Source organism: Erinaceus europaeus, chromosome 4 (genome assembly GCF_950295315.1).
Source record: "Erinaceus europaeus chromosome 4, mEriEur2.1, whole genome shotgun sequence".
Taxonomy (NCBI): domain Eukaryota; kingdom Metazoa; phylum Chordata; class Mammalia; order Eulipotyphla; family Erinaceidae; genus Erinaceus; species Erinaceus europaeus.
Genome location: NC_080165.1, coordinates 63,736,759 through 63,754,281, shown reverse-complemented (window position 1 = coordinate 63,754,281; position 17,523 = coordinate 63,736,759). Strand labels below are relative to the sequence as shown.

The window sequence follows — 17,523 nt, the reverse complement described above, 5'->3', positions numbered from 1 at the left end:
TTTCCATTGAGATCATGTGTGACAACCCCTTATCATCTTTCAGGGACTTTATTTCCCTCAAAAGAACAAAGTCCTAATCTCTCAGACAATTTGATCAAGGGAAGTTTCTTCTTTTTTAATCATTTTATTTTTTGGGGGGTGATGGTTAATAGTTACAGCACAATTGATGACACATGGCTACAATTTCTCATTGCCCCATGAAAAGTATCTACAAAACACTCTAACCTCCAACTTAGGTAATTTTTTACCATCATGCACCAGGACCTCAAAGTACCCCCTAATCCTCTTCCTTCCCACCTCCACCAAAGTCTTCTGCTTTGGTGCAATACACAAAACCCTGTCTATAAGCCTTCTCCCTTACTTCTCCAGTCTACAGCCTGATTTCTCTCTGACCTAAGAGCCACAGCCTCTCTGTGGCTATAGGAAGGCTGAGCCACCAGACTCAGCTACCCTGTTTCCCACAAGGGAGTGCCCTCACCTGTTCCAGCATGTCCTTAGCCAGGTCCTCCTGCTCATCCATCTTCAAGATCGCCTGTCGGATTTCTTCATTAGAGAGCTTCAACCTAAGGCAAAACCCCAGTCCTGAGTAGCCTGGTCTGGGCCCTCTGCTCAGGGCAGACCCTAGACTTCCTTCTGGAGACAGAACCTAATCCCAGCCTTCTCCTTGTTTAACTTGAACTTAGAAATGCATTTGAGAGCACTGCCTCTTCACCTCCTCTGCATAGTCTTCTCAAACTACATTCATAGGTTGCTTTCCACAAAGATAATGAGCTAGTCTATGTCTAAGAGAAACCCGAAGCTCTGATCTCTTGTTTGAGCCCTTGTTAGAGGTGACAAAAACAGCATTTAGGAGGACAGGGGTCACCTTCCATGCAGACTGAGAGATAGAGTGGAGGGTTTCTGAACCTGCTCCTTTGCCTCATACCTAAAATATCTACAAATGCTTCAAGGGAAGAAGGGAATATCAGTGGGCCATGAAGGCGGCAATTTCCTGCTTTCTGTATTCTCAGAAGACAGAAGAGCTCTCTTCTGACAGTACAGCGCCCTGGCTCCCCCACAGCTGTTTCAACTCATCTCACTGTCTAGGAAAGAAAGAAACCACTCCCCCATACCCCTATGTACCATAGTCATTCCCCTCTACATGCAAACTCATGGGAGCTCTGAGGATACAGAACTCCCCACCACTAATGAGTGGAGAGAAATACAGACCCGAGGATTTCTGGGAGGTGTGTGGGCCTGCACACCCCAGAGGGAGCTGGGGCAGCACTAAGAATAGTCTGGGAGGCAGTGCCCTCTGACCCTGACTGGGCAGGAGGCCCAGCACAGAAGCTCCACTGAGGGTGCACATACTGCCCTGTTTGTTCTGCAGCCATGGGAAATGCTTGGGGACTGAGATCATGCTGCTCTGTGGCTGAGACCCTAGAGAGCCCTCCACAGGCTCACAGCCTCTCTCCTCTGCTGCCTACAGACCAGACTGACCAGAGGCCACAGAAGAGTGGGTACTTTCTGCCCAATCTCATGTTGCTGCTCAACAACCGGAGCAGGTTCCAGGTCCATGCCTCTCATTCACAAGTGACAGCAGTGAAGGGGAAGGCAGGACTACTATCACCCTGTTCCCCTGCCACCTCTCTTCTCTAGGCATTCCATTCCACTGTCTTCTTTTGTTCTAGCTCCATTTCAGGCCTCTTCTTCTGGGAGGAGGGGTGGTGGTGGTGGTGGTGGTGATGGTGGTGATGGTGGTGATGGTGGTGGTAGTGGTGTCCCTCTCAGCAGAAACCTATTATGAGGCTGGGGCTAAAGAGGCAGGACCAGCACATACTTGGAGAGGAGGATGATGCAGTTCTGGGCCCTCCGACCATCAATGACTGACAGCTCTTTGACTTTGCGGGAGGCCAAGTAGATATCCTCCGTGGAGCCCAACTCTTTCTGCAAACGATCAGCCAGGTGGGTGGAAATAAGCATTTCCTCAGTCTTTCTGCCCCTCCCTCCACTGCGTATTCCCATACCCCAATCCGCCACCCCCTCCCTGCCAACCAGGGAATGCTCTGAAGAAAGAAAGGGAAATAAAAAGACAGGAAGGAGAAGGCTGGTTAATAACCAATGCTAATAGGAGGCAACTGAGCTAGAACTGGTTTAGGGGAACCAGTGAAAAACACCCTCTAGAGAAGGAGCTGTTCCTGGGGAGGTGACTGAGGGACTCCTTGGTTTTGGGCAATGGGATATGACCTATACATCCCTAGGGAGTCAACCTTCCCGGCTACCACCTGACCCTCAGAATCTTCCCAAGTTTATAAGGAGAAGTTGGCTCCATGTCCCCTTTAGAACAGACCTCCTAGACTCCTGGGGAATTCAGGCATAGCCCAATGAACCCAGGGTACAGAGCATCCAATGTCCATAAGTGGGGAAACAAAGGCAGAACTTAATGGAGAATTTTCTCCCCTGATCAGACAGATTCCTACAAAGTCAAATACTCAGCCCCTTCTCTTTTTCTTGGATAGCAGTGAGATAAGACAGGAAGCTGGTTCTTACTCTGAGAGAAGCTGGTTCATACCCTACAAGCACAAGCTCTATGGTGCGCAAGTCCAGGGGCTACCATTCACATCATAATCGATGTGAGCTGTGACTCCAGAAGGGTGTAGTGTGCAGCCTGTGCAACCTTATAGGACAACCTTGCCATGGTACTGGGGGATGGGGTTTTGGTAAAATATAGCCAGAAGTTTTCTCCTCACTACTACATTTATATCCATTACCAAAGGGGTCTACTGGCATTACCTGCCTCTCCTACATTTCAAGGTTCTCTCTGGGGACCCTCCCCTGTACTGTTCTGCAGAATAGATAAAAAGGTACAAAGTAGATTGCATAGAACCTCATTTTTTAAACCCAATACAGATCAGTAGCCTAGGACTAGAGTTAAAAGTTATCGAGTGTCAGAGCTCCAAGTGTGACTCACCTGCTGACAAGGATTAGTTATCAGCTCCTAGGCAGGTAGCAGCCACAGCCAACAGAGAATTAAACATGCACAACATTAGCCAAGAGTTTGGGGACCCAGAAATCATAGGAGAGATGTGGGGACCCCTCATGCATCCACTGTCTCCCCCCATTCCCCCATCTCCATGACACCCCGTGGTTGGAAGTGGAACATGCATGTAGCTTTGGGCAGTAGCTGCTTCTAGCAGACATGCACTCACAGAGAAGCCAGACAAAGCAGGGAGGAAGCAGCTCTTTCTGCCTCCTAGCTCAGGGTAGACAAGGAACCAAGTGCCCCCATCTCAGGTCTGAGCTGCTCCATTCTTCCCTCTCCCCTATTGAGAAGCTTCTCTCTCCCCCAACAGAGGTCATTCCTCTGACCTAGAGGAGTTTATCTTTCTTTCTTTTTATTTTTTTAAATTATCTTTATTTATTTATTGGATAGAGACAGCCAGAAATTGAGTGGCAGGGAGAGATAGAGTAGCAGAGACAGAGAGACACCTGCATCACTCACAAATCTTTCCCTCTGCAGGTGGGGTCCAGGGTCTTAAACCTGGGTCCTTGCACATTGTAACATGTGTGCTCAACTAGGTGAGCCACCACTCAGCCCAGAGTTTATCTTTCTAAATGGAAGGAGATGTAAATGACCTTGAGCTGGGAGTCTCTGAAGTTGCATTCTTGGTATGGTGTGTGTGTGTGTGTGTGTGTGTGTGTGTGTGTGTGTGTGTTGGGGGGGAGTGATCCTGAGTTTTGCTCCTTGCCCTTTGATGTTGTTAGCCCTTTGATCTCCAGAAAGACCAAATATCTTCAGGGGAACAGACTTGGGGAGCCCACACCTGGTTCTCCTTTCCTGACCCTGATGGATCTGAAGTCAGTAGTTCAGGCTCAGGGTAGGGCAGGAAGGGAAGATCCCAGCTCACAGGAGATCCCACCACCCTACTCTGAGGCTTCCTCTCCCCACAGGACCCCAGGGTGGTGACGGAGGTGACCAGGCCACCTCTGAGATGCCTCTATGTCTGCTGGGTGGGTGAGCCTGGTTCCCAAGTAGGGGTTGAATTCAATGGACTCAAATGGCAAAAAAGGCCAGAAGAGTTTTCATCTCCTGTCCTCCACTCATTAAATGTGAAGACCTCGGGCCCAGTTGGTCCTAAATCTTCCTTTTCCTCATCAGTGTGTATGCTAGCCTGACATCAGGGCCCAGAACACTGAGTAGACTGGATCAGTACCCTGACTGAAGAAACCCTCCAACCAAGAGCGGTGTGGACTGCCCAGACCTGATACACACCCTGTAAACACACAGCCTTTATCTCCAGCACCCACAGGCCATCAAGGGCCCAGATAAGTCCCTTCCAACTCTTGCCAGTGACTTGCCCATAACTGCTGCCTGTGACCATATCAGCCTGATCTGGGTGTGGGGCTCAAAATGACTCCTAGTGCAACCAGAGAGGTGGCACAGTAGATGAGGCATTGGACTCTCAAGCATGAGGTCCTGAATTCAATGCTTAATATTGCATGTGCCAAAGTGATGCTCTCCCTCCATCTCTATCTCTCTCTCTCTCCTCACAGTCTCTTTCTCCTTTCTTTTATTATTAAATAAGTAAGTCTTTAATAAATTATTCCTAGAATTAAGGGTAGGGAAATGTCAGTTTTCTAGAACTCTAAGACAGGGTCAGAACCCCATCCTACCCCTCTCCTTGCCTTTCCTAGCGCCCAGGGAATGAGGATATGTGCTCACTCCCAACTGCCTTGTGGAGGACACCTCTGTAGGTCCATGCCTTGGAGTAAATCAGTAGGGTATCCAGCTATAGCATTCAGTCTCTGCCCAGAACCCAGGGGAGCACAGTCCCTCTTCACTGGCAGCCAAGAAGGCCCTAAGACCTAGGACCCTGACCTCATCAGAGAAAATAGTACTGTCTAGAGGGAAGAAGAAACCCTCAAAGGTGGACCAGAGAGAAAGCAAACTCCCGGATTCCTGGGCAGCTAATGACTGGGAGTAAGGTCCCCAGATGAGCATATGACAGTGTAGATTCCCAGACTCCAGTGTATCACACTCTTTTCAGATTGAGTCCCTAGAATCTGCATTTAGAACAACCCTCCAGGTGCTGGTCCAGGATGTCCTGACACCCCGACCCCCATGATACTGCCACCCCCACTCCCTCTACTACTGCTAGAAGGTCAGGCTTACTGACCAGCTGCCCACGCAGTGTCCATACATCAAGGCTCAGGACCTATTCTAGCATCATATGTCCCTGTTGACATATAATTTTGTAAATCTATATTAAATTACTAATCAAATAATTAAAAAATAGTTACAATCTTTTAGGGATACTCCCTAAATGCTGGGTCCAGGGAAAGAGCAAGGGTGAACAGTGGTCAGACAGACCCTGCTGCTTCACCTCAGTGCTGAGAGAGAGAGATAAAGAGAGAAAGAGAAATGGATGAAATGCTATTCCAAATCATAACTGAAGGGGGTGACTTGTCCACTGTGCTGCACACTTCCAACTTATACCTTTCCACCCAGCAAGAACAAGAGCCTGATGAGGAAATGAATCCTTTAGTATCTACCTGAGGGAATAGAAGTGGGGCCCAGGACTGATGCTAGAAGGGACAGGGTCTTACCTGGTGCCTCTGGTAAGCAGAAAACATTTTTTCAAAGTCCTCCAGGTCCAGAATCTGAAATACCTGCATGTCATCAATCTCATTCCATATGGTGCCTGGGACACGGTCCTAAGATTCAGGGTAGGGAGAAGAGATGACTCCCTGGTTGCCTCAGATTCCCTACATTGTAGATGTCCTCATCCCCACATATTCTCCAAATACACACAAGACAGCCAAGCTTTGAGGTCTTCAGAAGTAGGTAATTCTGCCCCCCCCCCACCTTAATCCCTCATCCCTCTTCAATTCTGTGGTCCAAAGTGGTGGTCAAAGGAAGCCATTCCTCTTCCTTTTCTCCTGGAGCTAAATGCCAGTATGTTCCATGAGTCAGTAAGAGAGCTGGAATGATGGGTGGGCACGACATAAGAGGGGAGTGTAGTGACCCAGGAGGTGGTGGTTCAATGGATTAAACAACAGATTCTCAGGGGCTGAGCAGTGGTACACCCAGTTAAGCACACAGAGTACTAAGTGCAAGGACTCACATAAGGATCTGAGTTCGACCCCCAGTCTTCCCACCTGCAGGAAGGAAGCTTCACAAGTGGTGAAGCAGGTCTGCAGTGTCTATCATTCTCTCTCACTCTCTGTCTCCCCCTCCTCTCTCAAATTCTCTCTGTTCTGTCCAATAAAATGGAAAAAAGGCCACCAGGAGCAGTGGATTTATAGTGCCAGCACTGAGCCCCAGTGATAACCCTGAAGGAAAAAAAAGGGGGGGATTCTCAAGCATGAGATCTGGAGTTCTGGAGTTTGGTCACTGGCATATGCTCTGGTTCTCTCTCAAATAAATAGGTATTATAAAAAGAGGGGAGCATCACACTCTTTCCAGAAGAGACATAAAACCATTGCTCACAAGGAACTTTGCAGAGCCAACTCTCCTCCATGGGCTAGAGTCACCAGCAGGAATCATGATCACACTAAGCTCCTGCAAAGGCTGCATCTCCTGCATCTGGGATAGCCATTTTCCCTCCTAGGGGTCTTCTTCCTTCTTTCTCAGATTCCCAAAGAGTAAGCAAAAGCCAAAATCTGGGACATATTGGCTCTTATAGTGACAGCTCAGGCTAGCAGACCTGTCACAATCACCTATGAGTGAGATTCAGGGGAGTACCCTTCTTTATGATTGAGGTGGATACATCCCCAAGGTATCTCAACTGAGTTATTACCCCTACTTCTCTTGCCTTGAAACCCCTCTCTAGAGATGTGAGGAGTTGTTAGCCCAGTCAAGAATGCCCTCCTGGCCATAGAACAACTGATAATGACTCAAAGGACAGTGAGTAGAGTCTCTGTCCCAGCTGCTTCCCCTCCCCTCCTAGGAATTCTCACCCCATTTAGAGCTTTGCAGTGATTAGACAGAATACCCCCACCTTTATCTGCCTGCAGAGTGATTGCCACTACTGTCTCCTCCTCCCTTGCCATCTCCCCCTCAGTAAGGCTTAGAGAGAGAAACATACCTTTCACTTAGCTTTATTTTCTTAAACTCTGGAAAGGGAAGACTAGGTCAGAGCAGGAGGCAGGGGGCATTCCTGTGGCCTTCCTAAAGCTAGGGACCCTCTTGTAGAATGGCAGACTAGAAATCTTGGAGCAGCTAGGGATATAGGCAAAGAGCCAACCCCAACAAAAACACAATCTTTTCATGGCAGAAGCAGCTAGTGTGTGTGTGTGTGTGTGTGTGTGTGTGTGTGTGTGTATGTGTGTGTGTGTACACATGAGTACTGTGGAGTAGATAAGGGGACTATGGAGAAGAGCAAATTCCTGGAGAAGGGTATATGAGAAACAGAAAGATAGTGAAGGCAGGGAATTGTAAGTGATTCCCCACCTCAGTCTAGCCCTGGAGTGGATGTTGGGAGTGAGAAGGCCCTGGCAGGTAAACTTCCCACTACTTTATTCCTGGGGAGGCCAGAACAAAAAGGAAAGGGCAGGAATGAGAATTAGGATATTGTACACAGGGAAGAATTTCCCGTGAGAGAAGAGACTGAACAGCCAGACTCTCTCTCCTGTTATCCAGAACACTTATCCAGACCTATAAATTGCCAGAAGGAAATAGAGTTCTTTGTGGAAATATACCTAAGGTCTAGAGCTAGAGAAGAATAAGTTCCCCTGTTCTAAATTTCATCAAGTCTGTGTGCCCACTTTGGATAATCATTCTCACATTTAATTTGTATACTACTCAGGTCAGGACCTCACCACCTCCAGTCTGATTTCTAGAAACAGCTTTTATATGTCAGGGAAATCTGTCTTAAAAACACATTTCATTAGGTTTCCCTCTTTGGAGTCAGATAGACAGAGCCAGCTCACATTCTGTTTCATTATCACCTGGGCTTCTTAACAGATGAAAAAGTACTGTTCTTTCCTACTTCATATAAAAGGAAACTGAGAATTAGTGATGCTTCACTTAGTCATCTAAAGTCAGGACTGAGTGTCAGTGCCACTAACAGTAGTCTAATATTTTAATATACATCAGACACTGTTACAAATTCTTTACTTGTCTTAGATCAATGCTCACTTTGTTCCTTTGATATGGATTTTGTTATTAACACCATTTATTACAGAAAAAAAAAACCTAGTTACAATTTAACCAGAGTGACCTGACCATAACCAGCTCATAGCCATACAGTCAGTCAAAAGCTTGGGAGTGTGATTCTAGGTTCACAAATACTGGTATTATTATTATTATTATTATTATTATTATTATTATTATTATATAGGACAGAGAGAAATTGAGAAGGAGGGGCGATAGAGAGTGACAGACACCTGCAGATATGCTTCCCTGCTTGTGTAGCATCCCCTCTATAGGTGCGGAGTTGGGGGCTCGAACTCAAATCCTTGTCCAGGTCCTTACACTTCAGACTGTGTGTGCTTAACTGGGTGCACCACCGCCTGGCCGCCCACCCCCACCCTTACCCTGCTGAGAAGTGCCTGAAATTCCTGCATATGTTGTCTGTTGCTCAACTCATCAAACCCAAACTTTCTATTCTGGAAATGAAATCTGCCCTGCACAGCATCTTTGAGGCATTTATACAGACTTTATTGTTACTGGACCCCAGGGAAAATCCTAAGCACAAAGCTCTATGTGATGAAAATGCAATAAAGAATACTAGCTGCTTCATCTATCCTCATTAATTGCTGACGAGCCTTATCTACTTTTCATTACAGTTTTAAAACCTTTAAATTATAAGTTGTAAGTACAGGAGAAAGAAAATTCTATTTCTATTTTTAACACAATCATGTGTTAAAATTTTATTTCTAATGAAGACCAATAACCTTTTGATCTGGGGAGCTATTTATGAGCTCTTAGTAGTTAGCCTTCCTGGCTTCCTTTGTGACAATGACCACAGAGAAGCAGCCCCAGGACACAGTTGTGCCTCACAGTTGTCACAAACTTCACCAATATTGCTTCAAATTACTGCTAACAGGTGGCCCAAAAATGTTAAAAACTCAGATGGGTGATGTTCTCAGCTGGATAAGAGGCTAGGACAGGGTTGTATTTATGCTTCTGTTTTCCTACAGCATAATAAATTAGGAGGTAGGAGGAATCTGAGCGATCATAACAGCATCTCTACATGTCAGAGATGAGCAAATCTCAGTCAGACAAATGCAGATCATAGAGCAAAACCTGACTTGGTTAAAAGTTAAACTCTCCATATATCCATTATCCATCCCCAGGAATTTATTAATATATATATTTTGTACCAGAGGACTGATCAGCTCTGGTTTATGGTAGTGCCAAGGGACTGAACCTGGGGCTTTGGAGCTTCAGGCATGAGAGTCTCTTTGCATACCCCTTATGCTATCTACCCCTGCCTCACCCCCCAGGAACTCTCAGTGTTTCCTTGAATACAATTCCTAATTTGCTAGATCCTACCTAAATGATACAGGACAATGTTATTTCTCATCTTTTCCTATTATCTATCATAATGCCCAACAAACAGTTTTACCCAAAAAGATCTCAGACTAGCTATCTGGTTTACTATTAAGAGCATGAACCTAACAAATAACTGAATTTCTATTTAGTAGTCCTGAATCTCTTCCTACTTGAATCTCCATTAGGACTCACTGGAGCTCAAACACAATGCTACTACTATGAATGTCCCCAGAGTTACTCCCAACAGGCCTATGTAACATGGTCTGAGGGCACTCATTAGTTCCAATTCCAAACTGATTTGTACATGACTGTTGTTGACATGTAATTGTGGTTCAGGCTAACTCTGTTAGCTGGCATGTGTTTAACCTGGGGACACAGCTCTTGATCCTCTTAATGGGACATGGCATAGAACAAGAGGGCAAGTCCTGACCTAGTCTTGGAACTGCATTTCAATTACTACAAGTGTAATGCATCTCTACACTCATGAGAGTTCAGTAAGGGGAGTCAACTTCCCACATGGCCTTGCATCGACAGTTATCAATGGATAATTTTCAATAAGGCCTCTCACTGCTGAAAAGTCTAGAAAAATAGCCAATATGAGAGGATGTCAAAAGGGCTACAACTTGACATACATCTCCTTGTTATTACCCCCTGTGATAACCTCATCAGTTCAGTCTTTTGCACACAGTGCCCTGATCTTTACCATCTCTAGACCATAGTCCAACACCCTTGTCAATATCTATCATACTTTTCCTCAAGCTGACTCTATCCTAGCCCCAGCTTTGTCTTGCCTAGAAAGCATACCTGTGGTTCCTGATTTCTATATTATCCCATTAGCATGCAACACACACAAATCCCTTCATCAATGTGAATACCCAGTACAAGTGTTCTTCTGAGTGCACAGTGAGTTACCTGGCACCAGAAGCCCCAGTTTCTGCACCCACTGCTTTAACCCCTACCACAGGAAGAGCAGCCAAGGCAGAAGTACATAAACAATGCCAACCAGTCCATGGGAACTATGGGAGTACAGAATTGCCAATCTCCTGTTACTCACCTCACTCAGCTTGACCCAGTTGAAGGACTTCAAAGGGTGGGAAGGCTGAGGGACACACTTCTTCCTGAGTGGGGTATCATTGCTGGGGAAGGGGTCTGAAGGGAGGGTCAGGCCCAAGCCAAAGCAAGGTGGAGCACCTGGGGGAGAAGGAAGCCCACTGGGTGGGAGAGGTGGTGGCGGAGGAGGGGGGCAGCAGGCAAACGGTAGAGGGGGTGGGGGTGGAGGCAGGTCACTGGTTGTCATGGAGGAAGACAAGAAAAGTGGGCCCCCAGGGGGAGACGGGGAAGATACAGGTCCTGTCTGTAGGGAGACAGAAATCAAAAAACAACATTATCATCAAGGATGCCATTCAGGTCCCCCACTTCTATTTCTTTTCTTATTCTATTTTTCCTCTGTTCTAGACCCCAAGCCCTGCTCTCACTTCTCACACATATTTACCCCCTCTACCCCATTATCACACCTGCACAACATGAGATGTGCTTCCCAAGAGAATGTCACCCAGAGAAAGGGGAACTCAACTTCTAATGAACACAATAATGCAGTGTTTACAGCCTCAGAGGCTCCCCTATTCTGAACTGAGGTCCCTGGGGCCTCCCCCTACCTGCTCTTCCTGCCATATCCTAAAGCACAGAGTCTCAGCTCAGCTACCTACATAAGAGGAGAGGAAGATGTCACATACTGAGATCTCATTGAGTTGGGCTACCAGCTCTGCCACCTGTCCCCGAGCTTGGCGCAGCTCCTGGGACTCTCGGGCCAGCTTGTCCTTCATCTTGTTCAGCGTCCGCATCATCTCTTCCTTCTCCAATGTCTTAGTTTCACACTCTCGCTCCTTCTTCTCCAGCCTGCTCACCAGCTCCATGTGTTCTGACATGGGGTTGGGATAGGGAACAGAATGGGAGGGGAGGAAGTAGATATTATGTGTGTCTCCTCCAATGAGAAAATGGGTCTAAAGCAGAGCAGGGTATGATTGGGGAGGCATGTAGTAGGTTTAAGCAGAGCCCCTCACCTTTCCGGAACTTCTCTGCCTGCTCTCTCCACTGTTTCACTTCATTTTCATTGATGAGCCTAGATAGGGACAGAGGGAAGGGCCCGTGAATTGTTGGTTCACAAATTCCCTGTTCTCCACACCAGCACACTGAGGTCTCCAATCTTCCCAGCCACAACAAGTAAGCTGGAGTTTTAATTCCCCCTGCCCCTTGCCTCTGCTAAACTGCCCATTAAGTGTCTCTTTGTGGGTTGGGAGAGATGAAAGAGTCACTAGATGCCTTATAATTCAATCCCTTTTTGTATCAGTCAAAGCTCTTTAATGGGAGAACTAAGGCTAGATCTCAGACTCTCTTCAGTTGTATAATTATTTTTTCTTTTTTATAAAACTTTATTTTCACATCAGACAAATCAAAATATTGATCCTACCCGTCCAAGAAGTCCACCCAGGAGAAAACTTATTTCCATTACATGTCTGTGTACATTGGATTGCCTATGGGTTGGGGATGGATGGAACATATGGTAGCAGATAGCTCTGGGAAAATAAAATGCACATAGCCAGGGACCTTATATAGAGAAACCCAACAAGGACTTATGAAGATGCTAGGAATACATGCTCATCTTTACCCACGTGCCAAACCCAGAGAGCAGGAAGCCTGCTTAGCTGATGAAGAAAGATATTTTCTCTTTCTTCTTTCTGACACCTTGCTGCTTATAGCCAAGTGTGTGTTGGTGGGAGGGGGGGTCAGAAGTGGGTTAGATAGTGGCAAAATGGGTAAGGGGTATAAAGATTAGAAGAAAAAGAGAACTAAGTAATTGACCATTTTTACACACACACACACACATACACACACACACACACACACACACACCTTCCTATTGCAGCTTCCCCACTCCAGCAAGAAGAGGGATTAAACCCAGAATATTGATTCACTCCTATAGCTAGTTTTGTCATTAAAGACTTGAGACTATATTGGTAACATAATATGTCCTTAGGCCTCTCATTGCCCAAGAAAAAGCAAATGCTTTACTAAAACTGAGAAAAAATCAAACTCTGACAGAAGGAAACCTTCCCTACTAGTATCAAGAATTGGTAGGAAATAAAAATAAAGATGTATTTTGATTAGTAGCTACATTTGTCTAACATGCCAGTTAGGATTTTGACTACATCAAAATTAACTGCTGAACAAATGAAAAGTTGTACAAATGAAAAGAGTAACACAAATAATTCAACAGCCATTTTCTAGTTTGCTCTGCAATGCATGCAATAAATCATTGAGAGCCAATTTATCTGCATATGAGCATCTCACAAAATCATACTGAAAGAGAAGTAAAAACACAAAACTAAAACTCTGTGTGTTAACATACAATCTGATTATTGGTGAATCTGACTTTATACTTCATTCTGTTTCTCAGCACTTAGTCAAAACTAGAAAAGCATAAACTGACATTCTTGTCCAACAACCCATAGTCAAATGGCCATACTTTGTATCAAGGGCAGGCAGGCTCTGTAAGGGCCAGTGTAAATGTCTTTAAAAAAACACCTGCCATACACAGTCTATGTTGTATGTTCTTGTGTTTGGTTCACAGAGGCAGAACATAGTTCCACTGAAAGTCCTAACCACAAAGAAACAAAATTAGCTTCATACATAAAAACTGGCTCAGCCACACTTCTTTAACTATATATGTTTTCTTTTTGTTGTTGGCGTTTCACCATGCTAGGCTTTTTCAGGTAGAAAGAGAAAGACAGAAACAGACAGATGGAGAGGGGAACTACAACACCAAGGCTTCCTCCAATGCAGCAGAAACCAGGCTTGAACCTGGGTGGTGCACATGACAAGCAGGCACACTATCCAGGTGAACTTTCTGAATTTTTTTTTTTTAATCAGCCACCAGGGCTATTACTGAGGTTAACATCTACAAGACAATCCAGTGCTCTTGGTCCTAAAATTTAAAATGTAAAAAAATGTGCATAGACAACCAGACTTCCCTGGGCAAATGACCTCACCAATGTGTCCTGGAGCCTCACTTCCCCAGAGCCCCACCCCACTATGGAAAGAGACAGGCTGGGAGTATGGATTGACCAATCAACGCCCATATTCAGCGGGGAAGCAATCACAGAAGCCAGGCCTTCTACCTTCTGCAGCCCACAATGACCTTGGGTTCATACTCCCAGAAGGATAAAGAATAGGAAAGCTATCAGGGGAGGGGATGGGATATGGAGTTCTGGTGGTAGGAATTGTACCCCTCTTAACCTATGGTCTTGTCAGTGTTTTTATTTTATAAATAAAAATTTAAAGAAATGTGGATCTAGGAATGTATTCTACTGGTAGAACACATATTTGCAGTCATGAATCCCAGCATTTGATCCCAGACAACACCCCCAATGAAATAAAATAAAATATAAAAATGTCATGGTTCATAGGTCATGCACAAAAAAGATGAGAGATTGGAACTAGCCTGTAGGCCATAGTTTGCTAACGCCTCCTCTATATACTCCAAGTAGTGGATCACTGAAAGTTAGTACCTCCTCAGGTATCATATGACTATTGAAATCTGATTTTAAAAAAGTAAAGCATGGGAGTCGGGCTGTAGCACAGCGGGTTAAGCGCAGGTGGTGCAAAGCACAAGGACTGGCATTAAGGATCCCATTTCAAGTCCCCAGCTCCCCACCTGCAGGGGAGTCTCTTCACAGGCAGTGAAGTAGGTCTGCAGGTGTCTATCTTTCTCTCCCCCTCTGTCTTCCCCTCCTCTCTCCATTTCTCTCTGTCCTATCCACCAACGACGACAACAATAATAACTACAACAATAAAACAACAAGGGCAACAAAAGGGAATAAATATATAAATAAATATTTTTTAAAAAGTAAAGCATGCAGCTGGAGAAATATCTCAGTTGCTACAGCATAGGACTCTCATGACTGAGACTCACAATTCAATGCCTGGTGATCTTGCTTCTCTCTCTGTCTCTCTCTCACTTGCTCTCTCATATGAAACACTCTCATATCACTTAAACAACAGAATAAACATAATCGGTTATTTTTTAAGTGGATCAGCAAGATAACTCATCTGGAGAGAGCACCTGCTTTGTCATGTACACAGCCTATATTAGAGCCCAGCCCCCACTGCACCAGAGGAAGCTTTGGTATTGTGGTATCTTTCTCTCTCTGTCGCCATCTCTTCATCTCTATCTGACAGTCATCTTAGAATGATGAAACCTCAACAATGACAATAAGTACATTTTATTTAACTTAATAAATAAAATCTAAGATGCAGTTTCTAATCACACTAGCTATATGTCAAGGGCTCCACAATGTCTCAACATCTGGCTCCACAATGACATGTGTGGATATGGGACCATTCCACAACCCCAGACAGCTCTATTGGACAATGCTTCTCAAGACTCATTTGAGGGAGGCTGGTTTGAGAGAAGAAACTGAAGTTATACTGTGCAAAAAATATCTAGGGAAGGAGGAGGAAGACAGGTGAAGGCTGACCACTGCTCACATATTGATGATGTTCTTGACATTGAAGTTCTCCAAGGGAGCCAAGTCAGGGTCCATTCCCCTCTCATCCTGCAGGACGATCTGCTGAAGGATGCGGTCTAGGAGTTGCCACTGCTGGAAGTAGCCACCATTCCGCTTGTCTAAGGAACAACAGGCATCACATCTTTACTGAGGCTGGGAATCCCCTGGACCTATGCTCTCAAGTCCCCACCTGGGTCCAATAGGGTGATCTACCTTTGGCAAGTCCCCCATTCTGATGGGGAAAGCACTATAGTTGCTGAAGATGGAGAAACACACATTTGAATATTTTTGATCACCTTTAACTGACCTTCTACGAAGGTTCAACCCTCTCAACATATTTCTTTACTTCTTAAAATGTTTCCTATATGCCTTTCTTCCCTGTTGGTACCCTGAGCATCTAATACCTTAGGAATGCAAATTGCTTTTTACATTATCTGCAAAAAGCACTTTAAAGAAAATAAATGTGCTTCAAAATATTACAGGCTGAATAATGAAGTCTCCAGGGAAATTTTTTGAAAAGAAAGGGTTTTAGGACTATCTCTGTTATCATTCTGTTGAGAAAAAGGAATGGAAACTAATTACAGGTTTACACTGAGAGGGAATCAGCATGTATTGAAGAAGTGGTAATGGAATCCAGGCTGATTCCTGGGTGAAGCTAACCTTGAACTTGGAAGGCTTAGGCACCATGTGTTGTGCCTGGCATCATAAGGCTTTATTCTCATGCCCTCTAATCACATTCTAGTTGAACATGGGCGTTCTTCTCACATGACAGTTGTATGCTCCTATTCCTCAGTTCTTGATCCCAAGCCTTTTTTTTTTGATCACTAAGAATTATCAACTGGAATGATCTTGCCATCAAAACCAAATTCTGAATCCTATAGGCCTTAGAAGGCCAAGTCTGCAAAGTATCATCTGAGGTAGTGTAGAGGGACCCATTTATATTACACAAGGGGGAACCAAACACAGAAACTTCTGGGGATATAACAGGCCATGACTTCCCATAAAGACCATCAGGACTGAGTTTTTGTGAAAAATCCACAGCCCAATTTTCTGTGTCTATTTTACTTCCCAAAGTTCTACCAGCACACACACCACAAATGGTATGGTTCTCCACCTACCTTTCATCCAGGAAAGGAGAATAAAGCCAGGTGAATGACCCACAGGGGCATAAGGGTTTTGTCTAAAGCCCTATCCCTAAATAAATACACACACACACACAAACACAATTTCATTGTATGTCAAGATTCAAAAATCCTCAAATGCATGAACTACAAATTAGAGACTATCTCCACTCCTTAATTCAACTTTGAGTTTCAGGTCTGCTAGGGGGCCTCACATCACACCTGGCCCATAGCTGGTGCACAATAAATTATAGTTGTCACATCACCACAATTACCAGTGCCACTATCTAAAGAGGATCTGTCTAGGTTGGACAGTATGGTGGTCACGCTCGTTTTGAAAATATCTTATTTTATGAGGGACTTAAAAAAGCTAACTTCAAATGGCATGCTGGGGTAGCTATTAGTAATTACGTATAATTCATTCAGTCACAGTGTACACCTGGATCTTAAGAGTTTAGTAGCTGCTCCTGCACATGCTGACATTTGGAATTCATAAGGAAAGGCAAGGGCAATGGTGTCAAGGTAGGAGTCAGGAAAGTAGAGATGGAGAAGCTGATAAAGCCTTTTTAAAAAGGGCACACCAATTTCACACCTGTGCTATTCCCCTAAGCACAAGACTTCCTTTTGGCATTTCCCAAGAAGACTGCTCATTCTGCTGTCATAAACTGTCAGTCCCAGCTGTTCTATTTACAGCAATAGCAATATTGTAAGTTGGGCTCAGGGTCAGGTTCCAAGCTTCTCCCTTGAGTGGTAGTGGAAATTCTGACCTCAAAGAAGGAGGAAAGATCAGGGGCTGGAGTCCAGAGGGAGACAGGGAGAAACTCACCATCCCTGGGAGGTCCTATGCTTTAACTTAAGCTATCGTAGGTCAGGGCTCAGGATGACTGAGGAAAGCAGGAAGTATGGACTACTCACAGGGCATCTGTAGGCAGTGGTGCAGGACAGACAGCAGGCAGGGGTAGGCCTCTGTGTGCTTCAGCTTCTTGTGGATCAGCTCAAACATCTGGGAAGCGCTCTTAGTGTCGATGTGGACCTGGGGAAGGGGTAGGTACAGTGACTGGGAACAGGAAAGGCAGCAGAGGAAGACAGGAAGGGAAGACCGTGTTTCCATTCACTAAGTCCCATTTCCCAAGAGAATATTCCTCCGCTACCTCTGGTCCAGGCTTATAAAAGGAGGAGGGGACTATATAAACTGGGATTTATCAACCTTGACACAACTGGCTTTTTGAACTTGGGGCTTCTTTGTTGTGGGGCACTGTCCTATTCATTATGGGATATTATAGCAGCACCCCTAGTCTATGTCCATCGGATGTCAGTGGTCTTCTCTTCACACCAGTTGTGACAAGTGAAAATGTCTTCA

At 45.1% G+C, this 17,523-nt stretch overlaps 1 protein-coding gene across 4 annotated transcripts in view; it reads right to left on the bottom strand.

Moving 5' to 3' along the window:
* Positions 1 to 17,523, bottom strand: part of DAAM2 (dishevelled associated activator of morphogenesis 2) — a 153,281-nt gene that overhangs the window by 12,439 nt on the left and 123,319 nt on the right. For 3 of the 4 annotated variants that reach the window (XM_060189746.1, XM_016185878.2, XM_060189747.1), the window contains 9 exons: positions 17,079 to 17,196; positions 15,023 to 15,161; positions 11,539 to 11,597; positions 11,212 to 11,396; positions 10,533 to 10,832; positions 5,587 to 5,694; positions 2,951 to 2,977; positions 1,820 to 1,926; positions 479 to 563 (listed from right to left, as the gene is read on the bottom strand). In XM_060189746.1, the coding sequence (XP_060045729.1) occupies positions 479 to 563; positions 1,820 to 1,926; positions 2,951 to 2,977; positions 5,587 to 5,694; positions 10,533 to 10,832; positions 11,212 to 11,396; positions 11,539 to 11,597; positions 15,023 to 15,161; positions 17,079 to 17,196 (1,128 nt within the window). The remainder of the gene's footprint in view (positions 1 to 478; positions 564 to 1,819; positions 1,927 to 2,950; positions 2,978 to 5,586; positions 5,695 to 10,532; positions 10,833 to 11,211; positions 11,397 to 11,538; positions 11,598 to 15,022; positions 15,162 to 17,078; positions 17,197 to 17,523) is intronic. The other variant, XM_007517802.3, reaches the window with a different exon arrangement.